Source organism: Oncorhynchus keta, chromosome 28, assembly GCF_023373465.1.
Source record: "Oncorhynchus keta strain PuntledgeMale-10-30-2019 chromosome 28, Oket_V2, whole genome shotgun sequence".
Taxonomy (NCBI): domain Eukaryota; kingdom Metazoa; phylum Chordata; class Actinopteri; order Salmoniformes; family Salmonidae; genus Oncorhynchus; species Oncorhynchus keta.
In genome coordinates this window covers 18,066,336-18,085,429 of record NC_068448.1, presented here as the reverse complement: position 1 = coordinate 18,085,429, position 19,094 = coordinate 18,066,336, and the positions used below count along the sequence as shown (strand labels likewise).

Sequence of the window (19,094 nt, the reverse complement as noted above, 5' to 3'; positions counted from 1 at the left end):
CTGTCGTCTCAGATTTTCAAAATATGCTTTAGAACCAGAGAAAATCAATAATTTGTGTAAGAGTGGTGATAGCTAGCTTAGCATTTAGCGTTAGCATTTAGCACGCAACATATTCACAAAAACCAGCAAAGGGATCAAATAAAATAATTTACCTTTGAAGAACTTCAGATGTTTCAATGAGGAGACTCTCAGTTACATAGCAGATGTCCAGTTTTTCCTGAAAGATTCTTGTGTAGGACACAACGTTCCGTTTTGTTACTATGCATTTGGCTACCGAAACTAACCGAAAAGTCAGTCACCTACACGTCAAACTTTTTTCCGAATTAACTCCATAATATCGACTGAAACATGGAAAACGTTGTTTGAATCAATCCTCAAGGTGTTTTGTCATATATCTCTTCATTGAAATGCCGTCCCTGGAAGCCTGCATTCTTCTCTGATTCGGATGAAAAAATACTGGTAGCTGACTTCTGCGCACCAATTTCCACGCAGACACCGTGCGGGACACTTGGCAATTGTAGTCTCTTATGGTCAATCTTCCAATGATATGCCTACAAATACGTCACAATGCTGCAGACACCTTGGGGAAACAAGAGAAAGTGTCCGTTCATTCCTTTCGCATTCACAGCCATATAAGGCGATCATGGAAAACATAGCCTCAGAAATCCTGTTAATTTCCTGGTCGGTCAAACATCTTGGTTTTGCCTGAAGCATTTGTTCTAGGGCACTCACAGTGAAAATCTTTGCAGTTCTGGAAACGTAAGAGTGTCTTCTTTCCAAAACTATCAATTCCAAGCATAGTCGAGCATCTTTTCGTGACAAAATATTGCGCTTAAAACGGGCACGTCTTTTTATCCAAAAATGAAATACTGCCCCTATAGGACTAACAGGTTAACAGGGGAATCTGTTTAGGTCATTAACAGGGGAATCCGTTCCCTACTCAGGTCTTCCAGTACCCCCAACAGTACATATTTTTGTCCGGGGTTGCAAAAAAAAATTGTACTTTTGGGAGTACTTGACGACCGGAGTTGGGAAACACTGGTTTACTGTAGGTTATAAAAACACAGACATATGGTATTGATTAGGAAGGACTGTTTGGTATTGATTAGGCAATATGGTTGGAATCCATGAACTTCTTCCAATATTCCCTGTTTGGAGGATTCATACATGGTCCAGTTGAATGGACATACAGAAGTGACAGTAAAGACTCTGGCTGTGGGGACAGAGAGGAAGACAGTGGCAGACAAGAGCACGTGGTTGTAGGAGCAGAGAGGAAGACCGTGGCAGACAAGAGCACGTGGTTGTAGGAGCAGAGAGGAAGACCGTGGCAGACAAGAGTACGTGGTTGTAGGAGCAGAGAGGAAGACCGTGGCAGACAAGAGCACGTGGTTGTAGGAGCAGAGAGGAAGACCGTGGCAGACAAGAGCACGTGGTTGTAGGAGCAGAGAGGAAGACCGTGGCAGACAAGAGCACGTGGTTGTAGGAGTAGAGAGGAAGACCGTGGTAGACAAGAGCACGTGGTTGTAGGAGCAGAGAGGAAGGCCGTGGCAGACGAGCACGTGGTTGTAGGAGCAGAGAGGAAGACCGTGGCAGACAAGAGCACGTGGTTGTAGGAGCAGAGAGGAAGACCGTGGCAGACGAGAGCACGTGGTTGTAGGAGCAGAGAGGAAGACCGTGGCAGACAAGAGCACGTGGTTGTAGGAGCAGAGAGGAAGACCGTGGCAGACAAGAGCACGTGGTTGTAGGAGCAGAGAGGAAGACCGTGGCAGACAAGAGTACGTGGTTGTAGGAGCAGAGAGGAAGACCGTGGCAGACAAGAGCACGTGGTTGTAGGAGCAGAGAGGAAGACCGTGGCAGACAAGAGCACGTGGTTGTAGGAGCAGAGAGGAAGACCGTGGCAGACAAGAGCACGTGGTTGTAGGAGCAGAGAGGAAGACCGTGGTAGACAAGAGCACGTGGTTGTAGGAGCAGAGAGGAAGGCCGTGGCAGACAAGAGCACGTGGTTGTAGGAGCAGAGAGGAAGACCGTGGCAGACAAGAGCACGTGGTTGTAGGAGCAGAGAGGAAGACCGTGGCAGACGAGAGCACGTGGTTGTAGGAGCAGAGAGGAAGACCGTGGCAGACAAGAGCACGTGGTTGTAGGAGCAGAGAGGAAGACCGTGGCAGACAAGAGCACGTGGTTGTAGGAGCAGAGAGGAAGACCGTGGCAGACAAGAGCACGTGGTTGTAGGAGCAGAGAGGAAGACCGTGGTAGACAAGAGCACGTGGTTGTAGGAGCAGAGAGGAAGGCCGTGGCAGACAAGAGCACGTGGTTGTAGGAGCAGAGAGGAAGACCGTGGCAGACAAGAGCACGTGGTTGTAGGAGCAGAGAGGAAGACCGTGGCAGACAAGAGCACGTGGTTGTAGGAGCAGAGAGGAAGACCGTGGCAGATAAGAGCACATGGCTGTAGGAGCAGAGGAAGACCGTGGCAGACAAGAGCACGTGGTTGTAGGAGCAGAGAGGAAAACCGTGGCAGACAAGAGCACGTGGTTGTAGGAGCAGAGAGGAAAACCGTGGCAGACAAGAGCACGTGGTTGTAGGAGCAGAGAGGAAGACCGTGGCAGACAAGAGCACGTGGTTGTAGGAGCAGAGAGGAAGACCGTGGCAGACAAGAGCACGTGGTTGTAGGAGCAGAGAGGAAGACCGTGGCAGATAGGAGCACATGGCTGTAGGAGCAGAGGAAGACCGTGGCAGACAAGAGCACGTGGTTGTAGGAGCAGAGAGGAAGACTGTGGCAGACAAGAGCACGTGGTTGTAGGAGCAGAGAGGAAGACCGTGGCAGACGAGAGCACGTGGTTGTAGGAGCAGAGAGGAAGACCGTGGCAGATAAGAGCACATGGTTGTAGGAGCAGAGAGGAAGACCGTGGCAGACAAGAGCACGTGGTTGTAGGAGCAGAGAGGAAGACCGTGGCAGACAAGAGCACGTGGTTGTAGGAGCAGAGAGGAAAACCGTGGCAGACAAGAGCACGTGGTTGTAGGAGCAGAGAGGAAGACCGTGGCAGACAAGAGCACGTGGTTGTAGGAGCAGAGAGGAAGACCGTGGCAGACAAGAGCACGTGGTTGTAGGAGCAGAGAGGAAGACCGTGGCAGACAAGAGCACGTGGTTGTAGGAGCAGAGAGGAAGACCGTGGCAGGCAAGAGCACGTGGTTGTAGGAGCAGAGAGGAAGACCGTGGCAGACGAGAGCACGTGGTTGTAGGAGCAGAGAGGAAGACCGTGGCAGATAAGAGCACATGGCTGTAGGAGCAGAGGAAGACCGTGGCAGACAAGAGCACGTGGTTGTAGGAGCAGAGAGGAAAACCGTGGCAGACAAGAGCACGTGGTTGTAGGAGCAGAGAGGAAGACCGTGGCAGACAAGAGCACATGCTTTTAGGAGCAGAGAGGAAGACCGTGGCAGACAAGAGCACGTGGTTGTAGGAGCAGAGAGGAAGACCGTGGCAGACAAGAGCACGTGGTTGTAGGAGCAGAGAGGAAGACCGTGGCAGACAAGAGCACGTGGTTGTAGGAGCAGAGAGGAAGACCGTGGCAGACAAGAGCACGTGGTTGTAGGAGCAGAGAGGAAGACCGTGGCAGGCAAGAGCACGTGGTTGTAGGAGCAGAGAGGAAGACCGTGGCAGACGAGAGCACGTGGTTGTAGGAGCAGAGAGGAAGACCGTGGCAGATAAGAGCACATGGCTGTAGGAGCAGAGGAAGACCGTGGCAGACAAGAGCACGTGGTTGTAGGAGCAGAGAGGAAGGCCGTGGCAGACAAGAGCACGTGGTTGTAGGAGCAGAGAGGAAGACCGTGGCAGACAAGAGCACGTGGTTGTAGGAGCAGAGAGGAAGACCGTGGCAGACGAGAGCACGTGGTTGTAGGAGCAGAGAGGAAGACCGTGGCAGACAAGAGCACGTGGTTGTAGGAGCAGAGAGGAAGACCGTGGCAGACAAGAGCACGTGGTTGTAGGAGCAGAGAGGAAGACCGTGGCAGACAAGAGTACGTGGTTGTAGGAGCAGAGAGGAAGACCGTGGTAGACAAGAGCACGTGGTTGTAGGAGCAGAGAGGAAGACCGTGGTAGACAAGAGCACGTGGTTGTAGGAGCAGAGAGGAAGACCGTGGCAGACAAGAGCACGTGGTTGTAGGAGCAGAGAGGAAGACCGTGGCAGACAAGAGCACGTGGTTGTAGGAGCAGAGAGGAAGACCGTGGCAGACGAGAGCACGTGGTTGTAGGAGCAGAGAGGAAGACCGTGGCAGACGAGAGCACGTGGTTGTAGGAGCAGAGAGGAAGACCGTGGCAGACGAGAGCACGTGGTTGTAGGAGCAGAGAGGAAGACCGTGGCAGACGAGAGCACGTGGTTGTAGGAGCAGAGAGGAAGACCGTGGCAGACGAGAGCACGTGGTTGTAGGAGCAGAGAGGAAGACCGTGGCAGACGAGAGCACGTGGTTGTAGGAGCAGAGAGGACGACCGTGGCAGACAAGAGCACGTGGTTGTAGGAGCAGAGAGGAAGACCGTGGCAGACAAGAGCACGTGGTTGTAGGAGCAGAGAGGAAGACCGTGGCAGACAAGAGCACGTGGTTGTAGGAGCAGAGAGGAAGACCGTGGCAGACAAGAGCACGTGGTTGTAGGAGCAGAGAGGAAGACCGTGGCAGATAAGAGCACGTGGTTGTAGGAGCAGAGAGGAAGACCGTGGCAGACAAGAGCACGTGGTTGTAGGAGCAGAGAGGAAGACCGTGGCAGACAAGAGCACGTGGTTGTAGGAGCAGAGAGGAAGACCGTGGCAGACAAGAGCACGTGGTTGTAGGAGCAGAGAGGAAGGCCGTGGCAGACAAGAGCACGTGGTTGTAGGAGCAGAGAGGAAGACCGTGGTAGACAAGAGCACGTGGTTGTAGGAGCAGAGAGGAAGGCCGTGGCAGACAAGAGCACGTGGTTGTAGGAGCAGAGAGGAAGACCGTGGTAGACAAGAGCACGTGGTTGTAGGAGCAGAGAGGAAGGCCGTGGCAGACAAGAGCACGTGGTTGTAGGAGCAGAGAGGAAGACCGTGGTAGACAAGAGCACGTGGTAGACAAGAGCACGTGGTTGTAGGAGCAGAGAGGAAGACCGTGGCAGACAAGAGCACGTGGTTGTAGGAGCAGAGAGGAAGACCGTGGCAGACAAGAGCACGTGGTTGTAGGAGCAGAGAGGAAGACCGTGGCAGACAAGAGCACGTGGTTGTAGGAGCAGAGAGGAAGACCGTGGCAGACAAGAGCACATGGCTGTAGGAGCAGAGAGGAAGACAAGAGCACGTGGCGTCCTTGAGACTTGCATGCTGTAGCCTGAGTCAGCCAACCAGCCTAATCTAGGTGGAGAAGGACGAGGGGGGAGACGAGGAGGAGGGAGAGAGGATAGGGAAAAAAAGATGGGGTGAGAAGAGGGAGAGAGAAAGACGGGAAGAAAGGGAGAGAGATGGAGCAGGCCTGGCAGCGACTCATGGCCGAGATATGACACAGTTACTTTCATCACAGAGAGAGAGAGTGCTGCAGTGCTCTCTCTATCTCCTCTTGTTCTAATGGAAAATGTGCAAGGGACTTAATGCTGCTCGCTGCTAATATGGAGATACATACACAGAGAGCTAAGAGGGAAGAAGAGGCTATGATGTGTTTTCTGATTTACACTGACTGACTCCAGTCAAGTAAAAACCTTCCCAGCCCCAAAGGGCAGACAGTGAGAAAGTAGCAGATATACTGTAGATCTGTTTCACTGAGCTGTTATGATTACATTACAGCCCTCCTCCCCGATCCCTCCCTATATCAGTCATCTCACCCTGTGATGTGGTCTCCAAGCCATCTGAGGAAGCTGCCCCAGTGCACACCCACAGCTGAAGCATGTATAAACAGTGGTGTGGGCTAGGAGTGGGCTGTGGCTAGGATAGGGCACTCCTTCACAGCATGCCAGAGGTAGAGGTTCCCATATGCTTTAGGGTGTGGTGGTGGCGGTGACTAGATGAGGGGTTTTTGGGGTGCGACTGTACCACAGCTCTACAGAACATCCAGTCACTCTCATGTCTGAGTTCAATTGTTCCCAGCCAGCATCTCTTTTTCATTTAGCCAGTTAACACGCCCCAGAGTACTCCCAAACCAGCCTGTATGTCTCGGCTTGAACATGTCTGTGTTCGGATCCAAGAACCTCACTGCCAGCCTAAGATTTATGTAACCCCCCCACTCTTTCCAAGGACATGGGAAATATGTGGTGTGTGTGTATATAGTGAAAAAATGATGATACATACAATGTTACTGTACTAACGAAGTCCTGTTTTTTATCTTGCAGGGCAAACATTGATGAAGTGGAGACGGAGGTGGTAGAGATTGAAGCTAAACTAGACAAGGTAAGAAATATTTGTTTTAATATCTCTTTATCTTTTTAGCAATCCACAGGAAGCATTTTCAGATATCCTACATCTCCTATTATCCCTGTAGTATAAGCCATATTATAAACTGGCCGGTTCGAGCCCAGAATGCTGATTGGCTGACAGCCGTGGTATATCAGACTGTATCACAGGTATGACAAAACTACTCTAATTACGTTGGTAACCAGTTTATAATAGCAATAAGGCACCTCAGGTTCTAGTGGTATATGGCCAACATATCACAACGGCTAAGTGCTGTATGCAGGCACTCTGCGTTGGCCATATACCACACTTCCTCGTGCCTTATTGCTTAAATAAACCACTGTTGTCCTGCTAACTGTTAGCTTCTAATGCTCATAGGTTTTATTTTGATAGAAAGCATGTGATACATCCATTGCAGCATATTTAAGTTATTTTTAGTTTACAGTACATCCCATCTCCTACTGCACTGTTAATGAAATGAGATTAGAGACATACAGGACTGTATATTATGGTAGGATTAAAGGATGATGGTGATAGTAGCTAAAACCTCTTAACCTGCTACACTACTGCCTAGAATGCCCAGTATACACACACACACTGATTAACAAAGTGGCATGCAGCCCTCCAATCTAGACAATCTGAGTAGGACCAGTAGACAGGTTGGAGAATCCTACTATTGTACATTTTCACCCATCAGTATAACATTGTGTGCTTGTTGTAAATTTGTCTTTGTAAACCACTGAGTACTGGGTGCAACTACAAAGGAAAGCATAATCTCACTCAGATTACTTGCTTAATGTTTCAGCAGCTCAGGTTTGTGTGGACTAAACGTGACGTCGCAGGGCGGGGGAAAGGGAAGAGGACTGACAACATTAGAATGCATTAGACTGGCTTTCAAAGCACTGGGTTACCCTCTAACAAAGGAGCCTGATGCTTTGGGTTATTCTCTAATGAGGGAGCCTGTTGCTTTGGGTTACCCTCTAACGAAGGAGCCTGATGCTTTGGGTTACCCTCTAACGAGGGAGTCTGATGCTTTGGGTTACCCTCTAATGAAGGAGCCTGTTGCTTTGGGTTACCCTCTAATGAAGGAGCCTGATGCTTTGGGTTATTCTCTAATGAGGGAGCCTGTTGCTTTGGGTTATTCTCTAATGAGGGAGCCTGTTGCTTTGGGTTACCCTCTAACGAAGGAGCCTGATGCTTTGGGTTACCCTCTAATGAAGGAGCCTGTTGCTTTGGGGTTACCCTCTAATGAAGGAGCCTGATGCTTTGGGTTACCCTCTAATGAAGGAGCCTGATGCTTTGGGTTACCATCTAACGAAGGAGCCTGATGCTTTGGGTTACCCTCTAACGAGGGAGCCTGATGCTTTGGGTTACCCTCTAACGAAGGAGCCTGATGCTTTGGGTTACCCTCTAACGAGGGAGTCTGATGCTTTGGGTTACCCTCTAATGAAGGAGCCTGTTGCTTTGGGTTACCCTCTAACGAAGGAGCCTGATGCTTTGGGTTACCCTCTAACGAGGGAGTCTGATGCTTTGGGTTACCCTCTAACGAAGGAGCCTGATGCTTTGGGTTACCCTCTAATGAAGGAGCCTGATGCTTTGGGTTACCCTCTAACGAAGGAGTCTGATGCTTTGGGTTACCCTCTAACGAAGGAGCCTGATGCTTTGGGTTATTCTCTAATGAGGGAGCCTGTTGCTTTGGGTTACCCTCTAACGAGGGACCCTGATGCTTTGGGTTACCCTCTAATGAAGGAGCCTGTTGCTTTGGGTTACCCTCTAACGAAGGAGCCTGATGCTTTGGGTTACCCTCTAACGAGGGACCCTGATGCTTTGGGTTACCCTCTAATGAAGGAGCCTGATGCTTTGGGTTACCCTCTAACGAGGGAGCCTGATGCTTTGGGTTACTCTCTAACGAGGGAGCCTGATGCTTTGGGTTACCCTCTAACGAGGGAGCCTGATGCTTTGGGTTACTCTCTAACGAGGGAGTCTGATGCTTTGGGTTACCATCTAACGAAGGAGCCTGATGCTTTGGGTTACCCTCTAATGAAGGAGCCTGATGCTTTGGGTTACCCTCTAATGAAGGAGCCTGATGCTTTGGGTTACCCTCTAACGAAGGAGCCTGATGCTTTGGGTTACCCTCTAACGAGGGAGCCTGATGCTTTGGGTTACCCTCTAACGAGGGAGCCTGATGCTTTGGGTTACCCTCTAATGAGGGAGCCTGATGCTTTGGCTAATTCTCTAAACGAGGGAGCCTGATGCTTTGGCTAATTCTCTAAACGAGGGAGCCTGATGCTTTGGCTAATTCTCTAAATGAGGGAGCCTGATGCTTTGGCCTCATTCTCTAAATGAGGGAGCCTGATGCTTTGACTAATTCTCTAAATGAGGGAGCCTGATGCTTTGGCTAATTCTCTAAACGAGGGAGCCTGATGCTTTGGCTAATTCTCTAAATGAGGGAGCCTGATGCTTTGGCTAATTCTCTAAATGAGGGAGCCTGATGCTTTGGCTAATTCTCTAAACGAGGGAGCCTGATGCTTTGGGTTACTCTCTAACGAGGGAGTCTGATGCTTTGGGTTACCATCTAACGAAGGAGCCTGATGCTTTGGGTTACCCTCTAATGAAGGAGCCTGATGCTTTGGGTTACCCTCTAATGAAGGAGCCTGATGCTTTGGGTTACCCTCTAACGAAGGAGCCTGATGCTTTGGGTTACCCTCTAACGAGGGAGCCTGATGCTTTGGGTTACCCTCTAACGAGGGAGCCTGATGCTTTGGGTTACCCTCTAACGAGGGAGCCTGATGCTTTGGCTAATTCTCTAAACGAGGGAGCCTGATGCTTTGGCTAATTCTCTAAACGAGGGAGCCTGATGCTTTGGCTAATTCTCTAAATGAGGGAGCCTGATGCTTTGGCCTCATTCTCTAAATGAGGGAGCCTGATGCTTTGACTAATTCTCTAAATGAGGGAGCCTGATGCTTTGGCTAATTCTCTAAACGAGGGAGCCTGATGCTTTGGCTAATTCTCTAAACGAGGGAGCCTGATGCTTTGGCTAATTCTCTAAATGAGGGAGCCTGATGCTTTGGCTAATTCTCTAAACGAGGGAGCCTGATGCTTTGGCTAATTCTCTAAATGAGGGAGCCTGAAGCTTTGGCTAATTCTCTAAACGAGGGAGCCTGATGCTTTGGCTAATTCTCTAAATGAGGGAGCCTGAAGCTTTGTGTTAATGCTCATGATGTCACGAGTCCATCTGTTCTGTTTGACCGTGAATTATGTGTCGGGAGGTTAGTCTGCTGCTTCACTAACATCACTGTTGGTATCCTGCAGTGGGCTCCAAATGAGCAATGCCGGTGAAAAGTGCAGAATGTTTCTGTTTGACAGTATGTGAGGGTAAAAGGCTATTTGGCTCGTCAGGTGTCATGATATGGTGGTTAGCATATAGTTTATACATACTGTAGCTTACATCTTCTGGTATTAACTGTTGAGTAATAAACATAAGTGAGAACCATTTATCAAGTGTTATATCCAAGTTACTCATATGGGTTTGAATTTGCCTCAACAATGTTAACTCTCACCAGAAGCCCAAACCCCTAGTGTACTATCACAATACAAAGGGCATTACCATACACCAACATGACTGTCAAACCACTAGTGTACTACCACAAGACACAGAATAAGGGCATTACTGTACACCAACATGAACCCAACTGTCAAACCACTAGTCCTGTCTCTTCCACCTTTTATTTTCCCTCCCGTAGGGAAACAGGTCGGACTCTCCTCTCAACAGAAAACACTGGCAGCCCATGTCCAGTTCACTCCCAGTTCTACAGGGCTTTGAGTGATTAACATGAGAGGATAGGGTTGGTTGGCCAGCCCTGAGTTGAATCTGGCTAGCAGCTGTTAGGAAATGGCACTTTTCTTGAGAAGAGTATCTCGAGCAGGTTGAGAGTGAGAGAGGCTGGCCTTGATTCAATGTCTTGCGAATGTAGAAAGAAACAACAAACATTGTAGTGAACCATATATTAGGCTACATGTCAAAAGTTCAGTTGTCAACAGTTAAACAGTGTGACAAGTATTTGAAAACCTGCAAAATCGTCAGTGTTTCCTACTTACAAAGCATGTAGAGGTCTGTAATTTTTTATCATAGGTACACTTTAACTGTGAGAGATGGAATCTAAAACAAAAATCCAGAAAATCACACATGATTTTTAAGTAATTAATTTGTATTTTATTGCATGACATACATGTGGCCATGTATCGCGAGATCTTGGCCAACAACCTCCTTCCCTCAGTAAGAGCATTGAAGATGGGTCGGGGCTGGGTCTTCCAGCATGACAACGACCCGAAACACACAGCCAGGGCAACTAAGGAGTGGCTCCTTAAGAAGCATCTCAAGGTCCTGGAGTGGCCTAGCCAGTCTCCAGACCTGAACCCAATAGAACATCTTTGGAGGGAGCTGAAAGTCCGTATTGCCCAGCGACAGCCCCGAAACCTGAAGGATCTGGAGAAGGTCTGTATGGAGGAGTGGGCCAAAATCCCTGCTGCAGTGTGTGCAAACCTGGTCAAGAACTACAGGAAACTTATGATCTCTGTAATTACAAACAAAGGTTTCTGTACCAAATATTAAGTTATGCTTTTCTGATGTATCAAATACTTATGTCATGCAATAAAATGCAAATGAATTACTTAAAAATCATACAATGTGATTTTCTGGATTTATGGTTTAGATTCCATCTCTCACAGTTGAAGTGTACCTATGATAAAAATTACAGACCTCTGGACTGTGGTGGCGCACAGGAGGCATGGTGCGTGGGACCGGTACAGGTGGCACCGGGCTGAAGACATGCACCTCAGGGCGAGTGTGGGGAGGAGGCACAGGACGTACTGGACTGTGGAGGCGCACTAGAGGCCTGGTGCGTGGGACCGGTACAAGTGGCACCGGGCTGAAGACACGCACCTCAGGGCGAGTGTGGGGAGGAGGCACAGGACGTACTGGACTGTGGAGGCGCACTAGAGGCCTGGTGCGTGGGACCGGTACAAGTGGCACCGGGCTGAAGACACGCACCTCAGGGAGAGTGCGGGGAGCAGGCACAGGACGTACTGGACTGTGGAGGCGCACTAGAGGCCTGGTGCATGGGACCGGTACAGGTGGCACCGGGCTGAAGACATGCACCTCAGGGCGAGTGTGGGGAGGAGGCACAGGACGTACTGGACTGTGGAGGCGCACTAGACGCCTGGTGCATGGGACCGGTACAGGTGGCACCGGGCTGAAGACATGCACCTCAGGGCGAGTGTGGGGAGCAGGCACAGGACGTACTGGACTGTGGAGGCGCACTGGAGGTCTGGAGCATAGAGCTGGCACAACCCATCCTGGCTGGATGTTTATTTTCGCCCTGCAAATGCAGGCGCTGGCACAGGACGCACTGGGCTGTGAATTTTTTGGGGGGGGAGCTGCCTCTCGGGTTTCTGTGCTAGCCGTGTCCCCTCGTAGTATCTCCTGCGCTATCTCCACCTGCTTCCATGGTAGGCAATCCTTTCCAGCCATGATTTCCACCCACGTCCAGGATCTTTTACCATCCAAAATCTCGTCCCATGTCCATGATGTCGGCTCCTCCTGGCCACGCTGCTTGGTCCGTTTTTGGTGGGATCTTCTGTCACATTCGTTATAAAGATGAGACCAAGGCGCAGCGTGAGTAGAGCTCCACATGTTTATAATAAAACTGAAACTCAGCAAAACAAAACAAACAAGCCCAAACGAAACGTGAAGCTATACGAATAGTGCAGACAGGCAACTAAACATAGAACAAGATCCCACAAACACCAAAGGGAAATGGCTACCTAAATGTGATCCCCAATCAGAGACAACGATAAACAGCTGTCTCTGATTGGGAACTATATCAGGCCAAAATAGATATACAAAAACCCTTAGACCTACAAAACTCTAGACATACAAAAACCCTAGACAATCCAAAAACTAGCATACCCACCCTAGTCACACCCTGACCTAACCAAAATATAAAGACAACAGAGATATCTCAGGTCAGGGCGTGATAGCCGTTGCCAGAGAATTTAACATTTATTTCTTTACCAATGTCGTTTTAGAGAATTTGGCAGTACGTCCAACCGGCCTCACAATCTCAGACCACGTGTAAATACACGTGTCCTCCACATCCGGCTTCTTTACCTGTGGGATCGTCTGAGACCAGCCACCCGGACAGCTGATGAAACTGTGGGTTTGCACAACCCAATAGTTTCTGCACAAACTGTCAGGAACCATCTTGGGGAAGCTCATCTGCACCCTCAACATCCTACCAGGGTCTTGACCTGACAGCAGTTCAGCATCATAACTGACTTTAGTTGGCAAATGCTCACCTTCGATGGCCACTGGCACACTGGAGAAGTGTGCTCTTCATGGATGACTCCCGGTTTCAACTGTACCGGGCAGATGGCGTGTATGGCGTTGTGTGGGCGAGCAGCTTGCTGATGTCATCATTGTGAACAGAGTGCCCCATGGTGGCGGTGGGGTTATGGTATGGGCAGGCATAAGCTACGGACAATGAACACAATTGCATTTTATCGATGGCATTTTGAATGCACAGAGATACCGTGATCAGATCCATACCTATAACGACATAAGGCGAGACCCAGACGCAGACACAGGAGGCAGATGGTTTGAGCTCTGCTATATATTAGAATCCAACGGATAGACAAAGGCAGGTCGGGGACAGGCAAGAGTTCATAGCCAGGGCAGAGTCCAAAACGGTACAGGGCGGCAGGCAGGCTCGAGGTCAGGGGCAGGCAGAGTGGTCAGGCAGGCGGGCTCAGAGTCAGGACAGACAAGGATCAAAACATGGAGGATGAGAAAAAGAGAGTCTGGCAGAAAAAAACAGGAGCTGAGAGAAAATCGCTGGTTGACTTGGCAAACAAGACGAACTGGCACAGACAGACAGAAAACACAGGTATAAATACCCAGGTGATAATGGGGAAGATGGGTGACGACAAGCACAAGGACAGGTGAAACGGATCAGGGTGTGACAATACCAGATACTGACTGTTTTTTTAACCCTATCTGTGACCAACAGATGCATATCTGTATTCCCAGTCATGTGAAATCCAAATCCAATTTATTTATGTAAATTGACTGATTTCCTCATATGAACTGTAAATCTTTGAAATTGTTGCATGTTGCGTTTATATTTTTGTTCAGTGTAGTAATGTGACTTGTGATCTTTCTGTGTATTCGTCAGTGTGTGGTTTGGTTAGAGTATTTTGGCAGTTACAGTAGATCCTGTCCTATGCTAAACCATAGAGTAGATACATCAGTTGATAGATGTATCTTTGTGGTTATAACCAACAAGTCTTCACAGTTAAACACTCTGCTTTTAATTCCCCAGTCCTGGACCACATTTCCCCCTCAGTAATGACATGCATGTTTAGTTGCATTCTTATGTCACAGGTTAACATGTGAGAATGTTCTCCACCACACCCCACATTACCGTGGGTGATACAGTATGATCATGGAGGGGGCTAAAACCAACATGCAGTAGGACGTAATCACCAAGTGTGGTGAGCATGTTTTTAAATGTAGAAAAGGGTTAGGTGGGAATATGATGCAGGTATTTGCTGTGGAAAGGGAAAAATATGGTATGCTGCAAGAGCATCTCAGTGATATAATCACATGGACGGCCCATTCATGGTTTTTATCTCACCAGTCCATTTACAAGCCAGAGAAAGTCCCTCTACTGTACACAGTATTTAAGAATGGAATCGACTTGTATGTAGCGAGATATATAATTTGATGTTCTGTATACAGACCCTACTTTCCTCTACTTACCCCCACACACACACTCACTGATTCTCTCTGTCTTTCTCTCTCTTCTCTCCTCCCCTAGCTGGTGAAGCTATGCAGTGGGATGATCGAGGCAGGGAAGGCGTATGTCAGCGCCAACAAACTCTTTGTGAATGGAATCCGGGACCTGTCCCAACAATGCAAGAAGGATGAGATGATCTCGGTGAGGTTCAGTTGGATCCAGAATAAAGTCCAATTTCAAGTCTATTCAACACTCATCTATTGGTTAGGTTACAGCCTCATAACCTTGTTATTGTACACACTGACTGACATCTATGTTTTCTGGATATTTAAGGCTCATCACATAACTTGTCTCCCTATGTACATACTACTAAACTCAGCAAACAAAGAAACGTCCTCTCACTGTCAACTGCGTTTATTTTCAGAAAATGTAACGTGTAAATATTTGTATGATCATAACAAGATTCAACAACTGAGACATAAACTGAACAAGTTCCACAGACATGTGACTACAGAAATGGAATAATGTGTCCCAGTAACAAAGGGGGGGTCAAAATCAAAAGTGACAGTCAGTATCTGGTGTGGCCACCAGCTGCATTAAGTACTACAGTGCATCTCCTCCTCATGGACTGCACCCAATGTACCAGTTCTTGCTGTGAGATGTTACCCCGCTCTTCCATCAAGGCACCTGCAAGTTCCCGGACATTTCTGGGGGGAATGGCCCTAGCCCTCACCCTCCGATCCAACAGGTCCCAGACGTGCTCAATGGGATTGAGGCTCTTAGCTGGCCATGACAGAACAATGACATTCCTGTCTTGTAGGAAATCACGCACAGAATGAGCATTATGGCTGGTGGCATTGTCATGCTGGAGGGTCATGTCAGGATGAGCCTGCAGGAAGGGTACCGCATGAGGGAGGAGGATGTCCTCCTAACGCTAATTTCTTCGACGATAAACGCAAATCCGATCGCCACGCCCAGTGAGAAAAAACTGCGACTCGTCAGTGAAGAGCACTTTTTGCCAGTCCTGTCTGGTCCAGCGACGGTGGGTTTGTGCCCATAGGCGATGTTGTTGCCGGTGATGTCTGGTGAGGACCTGCCTTACAACAGGCCTACAAGCCCTCAGTCCAGCCTCTCTCAGCCTATTGTGGACAGTCGGAGGGATTGTGCGTTCCTGGTGTAACTCAGTTGTTGTTGCCATCTTGTACCTGTCCTGCAGGTGTGATGTTCGGAAGTACCGATCCTGTGCAGGTGTTGTTACACGTGGTCTGCCACTGCGAGGACGATCAGCTGTCCGTCCTGTCTCCCTGTAGCGCCGTCTTAGGCGTATCACAGTACGGACATAGCAATTTATTGCCCTGGCCACATCTGCAGTCCTCATGCCTCCTTGCAGCATGCCTAAGGCACGTTCATGCAGATGAGCAGGGACCCTGGGCATCTTTCTTTTGGTTGTTTTCCAGAGTCAGAAGAAAAGGCTTCTTTAGTGTCCTAAGTTTTCATAACTGTGACCTTAATTGTCTACCGTCTGTAAGCTGTTAGTGTCTTAACGACCGTTCCACAGGTGCATGTTCATTAATTGTTTATGGTTCATTGAACAAGCATGGGAAACAGTGTTTAAACCCTTTACAATGAAGATCTGTGAAGTTATTTGGATTTTTACAAATTATCTTTGAAAAACAGGGTCCTGAAAAAGGGCTGTTTCTTTTTTTGCTGAGTTTATAAAACATTTGGTTGAATGTCATGGGCTCTCTACTTAATGCTTAGTCTTGGGAGTGGTTGGTGCTTTCCTGCTCTCTGACCGCATGCCTGAGCAAGTCTGTGTGTAAACCTGAATACTCTACTAATGGATTAGTCAGTGTCAGAGGAGGAATCAGGCCTGGAGTGGGGACTTACTACAGTACGTCTTGGCCAGTTCTTCAAGACCAGCATCTCCAGTACTTTCACCCTAAGAGCGGATTGTCCACCAACATTAAGGACTGCTAGTGCTTGGCTCCCCAATAGGTTTACCCTTATGTCTAATTCTGAGGATCAATGCTGCTCTTATTTGTCATTTTTCATTGTAAAAATACAAAAGAGCCTGGCCTCCAGTGATGTTTCCCTTAGTTTTGTTCTCTTAATGTTGTACAATAACAAAACAATCCTCTTTTTTACTAAAAATGTTAGTGTCAACCAGTAAAATTGACCAATTTAAACTTAATTTGACTATTTGTGTGTGTAAATTAGCCACTTTCATAAATAAAATTAATCAAAATTTGCACTCTTGTATTTTTTTGTGGCTCTTGGACTTGGCATAGCAGCATTAGCAAAGTGAACTGGATCTCTCTGTCTCTAATCTTGTTAATATGCTGTAATACAATATTCTGAAGCTATTGTGTCTTGTTTTCCTTGCAGGAGTGCCTGGAGAAGTGTGGGGAGAGCCTCCAGGAAATAGTCAACTACCACATGGTAAGTCTCTTGTGTGTGTGTGCCCCCCCCCCTCTTCCCCAAACTGTCCCCACATACTCTAGTCCAGATACTGTATGTCCACAGGGACCAGGCAGCACTGAGCACAGTGATTTCATCACATCTTGACATGCTAACATAGACCGGCATTTAGGCCTCGCTTGGGTCTCCTATTCCCTCTAACACAAGCCTAGGGGGTCAGTCTGACCTGGCTTTAAATGATTCAACATGCAGCAACATTTCATTCACAAATCATTCAATGTCTCTTTTTCTCTGTTATTTGATGGCTGTCCTGACTCTCTGTGGTCGTGTAACTATGACCATCTGCAAATCAGCACACTTTCTTGAAGGTCAATACCCCCACTTTTCAACCTGATCGTGGACTACAGGATGCTGATCGTGTACTATAGGAAAAGTCTCATTAACATCGACAGGACTGAAGTGGAGACTGGTGGGGCAGAGACTGTGGGGGGGGGAGAGGTGAGGCACAACTGGGGGAAACAGACTGGGGGAGATGGGGAGAGAGAGTGGAGGAGAGACTGGTGTGAGACGGGGGGAGTGGAGGAGAGACTGCAGGGGGCAAGGTTGGGGGGGAGTTTGGAGTGGAGAGAGTGGAGGAGAGACTGGGGGGAAAGACTGGGGGAGAGAGGCTGGGAAAGAGACTGTGGGAGGTGGGGGCTTATTGCCAAGTCTTAATGTAATTAAACAGTTACTTACCAGTATTTATTTGCACACATTCCCTGGATAATCAGCAGGGGACCAGCAAATGTTTATTTATTATTATTTTTTTTTAAATTTGATTTCACCTTTATTTAACCAGGTAGGCTAGTTGAGAACAAGTTCTCATTTGCAACTGCGACCTGGCCAAGATATAGCATAGCAGTGTGAACAGACAACACAGAGTTACACATGGAGTAAACAATTAACAAGTCAATAACACAGTAGAAAAAAAGGGGAGTCTATATACAATGTGTGCAAAAGGCATGAGGAGGTAGGCGAATAATTACAATATTGCAGATTAACACTGGAGTGATAAATGATCAGATGATCATGTACAGGTAGAGATATTGGTGTGCAAAAGAGCAGAAAAGTAAATAAATAAAAACTGTGGGGATGAGGTAGGTGAAAATGGGTGGGCTATTTACCAATAGATTATGTACAGCTGCAGCGATCGGTTAGCTGCTCAGATAGCTGATGTTTGAAGTTGGTGAGGGAGATAAAAGTCTCCAACTTCAGCGATTTTTGCAATTCGTTCCAGTCACAGGCAGCAGAGTACTGGAACGAAGGCGGCCGAATGAGGTGTTGGCTTTAGGGATGATCAGTGAGATACACCTGCTGGAGCGCGTGCTACGGATGGGTGTTGCCATCGTGACCAGTGAACTGAGATAAGGCGGAGCTTTACCTAGCATGGCCTTGTAGATGACCTGGAGCCAGTGGGTCTGGCGACGAATATGTAGCGAGGGCCAGCCGACTAGAGCATACAAGTCGCAGTGGTGGGTAGTATAAGGTGCTTTAGTGACAAAACGGATGGCACTGTGATAAACTGCATCCAGTGCTGAGTAGAGTGTTGGAAGCAATTTTGTAGATGACATCGCCGAAGTCGAGGATCGGTAGGATAGTCCGTTTTACTAGGGTAAGCTTGGCAGCGTGAGTGAAGGAGGCTTTGTTGCGGAATAGAAAGCCGACTCTTGATTTGATTTTCGATTGGAGATGTTTGATATGGGTCTGGAAGGAGAGTTTGCAGTCTAACCAGACACCTAGGTACTTATAGGTGTCCACATATTCAAGGTCGGAACCATCCAGTGTGGTGATGCTAGTCGGGCATGCGGGTGCAGGCAGCGATCGGTTGAAAAGCATGCATTTGGTTTTACTAGCGTTTAAGAGCAGTTGGAGGCCACGGAAGGAGTGTTGTATGGCATTGAAGCTCGTTTGGAGGTTAGATAGCACAGTGTCCAATGACGGGCCGAAAGTATATAGAATGGTGTCGTCTGCGTAGAGTTGGATCAGGGAATCGCCCGCAGCAAGAGCAACATCATTGATATATACAGAGAAAAGAGTCGGCCCGAGAATTGAACCCTGTGGCACCCCCATAGAGACTGCCAGAGGACCGGACAGCATGCCCTCCGATTTGACACACTGAACTCTGTCTGCAAAGTAATTGGTGAACCAGGCAAGGCAGTCATTAGAAAAACCGAGGCTACTGAGTCTGTCGATAAGAATGGTGATTGACAGAGTCGAAAGCCTTGGCAAGGTCGATGAAGACGGCTGCACAGTACTGTCTTTTATCGATGGCGGTTATGATGTCGTTTAGTACCTTGAGTGTGGCTGAGGTGCACACATGACCGGCTCGGAAACCAGATTGCATAACGGAGTGCATAGCGGAGAAGGTACGGTGGGATTCGTAATGGTCAGTGACCTGTTTGTTGACTTGGCTTTCGAAGACCTTAGATAGGCAGGGCAGAATGGATATAGGTCTGGA

General features: G+C 48.4%; 1 protein-coding gene across 1 annotated transcript in view; it reads left to right on the top strand.

Annotated features, from left to right (window-relative positions):
• The window catches only part of LOC118360754 (arf-GAP with coiled-coil, ANK repeat and PH domain-containing protein 3-like), a 100,424-nt gene that overhangs the window by 42,141 nt on the left and 39,189 nt on the right, over nt 1–19,094 (top strand). The window contains exons 2-4 of the mRNA XM_052485062.1: nt 6,320–6,377; nt 14,258–14,377; nt 16,565–16,618. Coding sequence (XP_052341022.1) covers nt 6,320–6,377; nt 14,258–14,377; nt 16,565–16,618 — 232 coding nt within the window. The remainder of the gene's footprint in view (nt 1–6,319; nt 6,378–14,257; nt 14,378–16,564; nt 16,619–19,094) is intronic.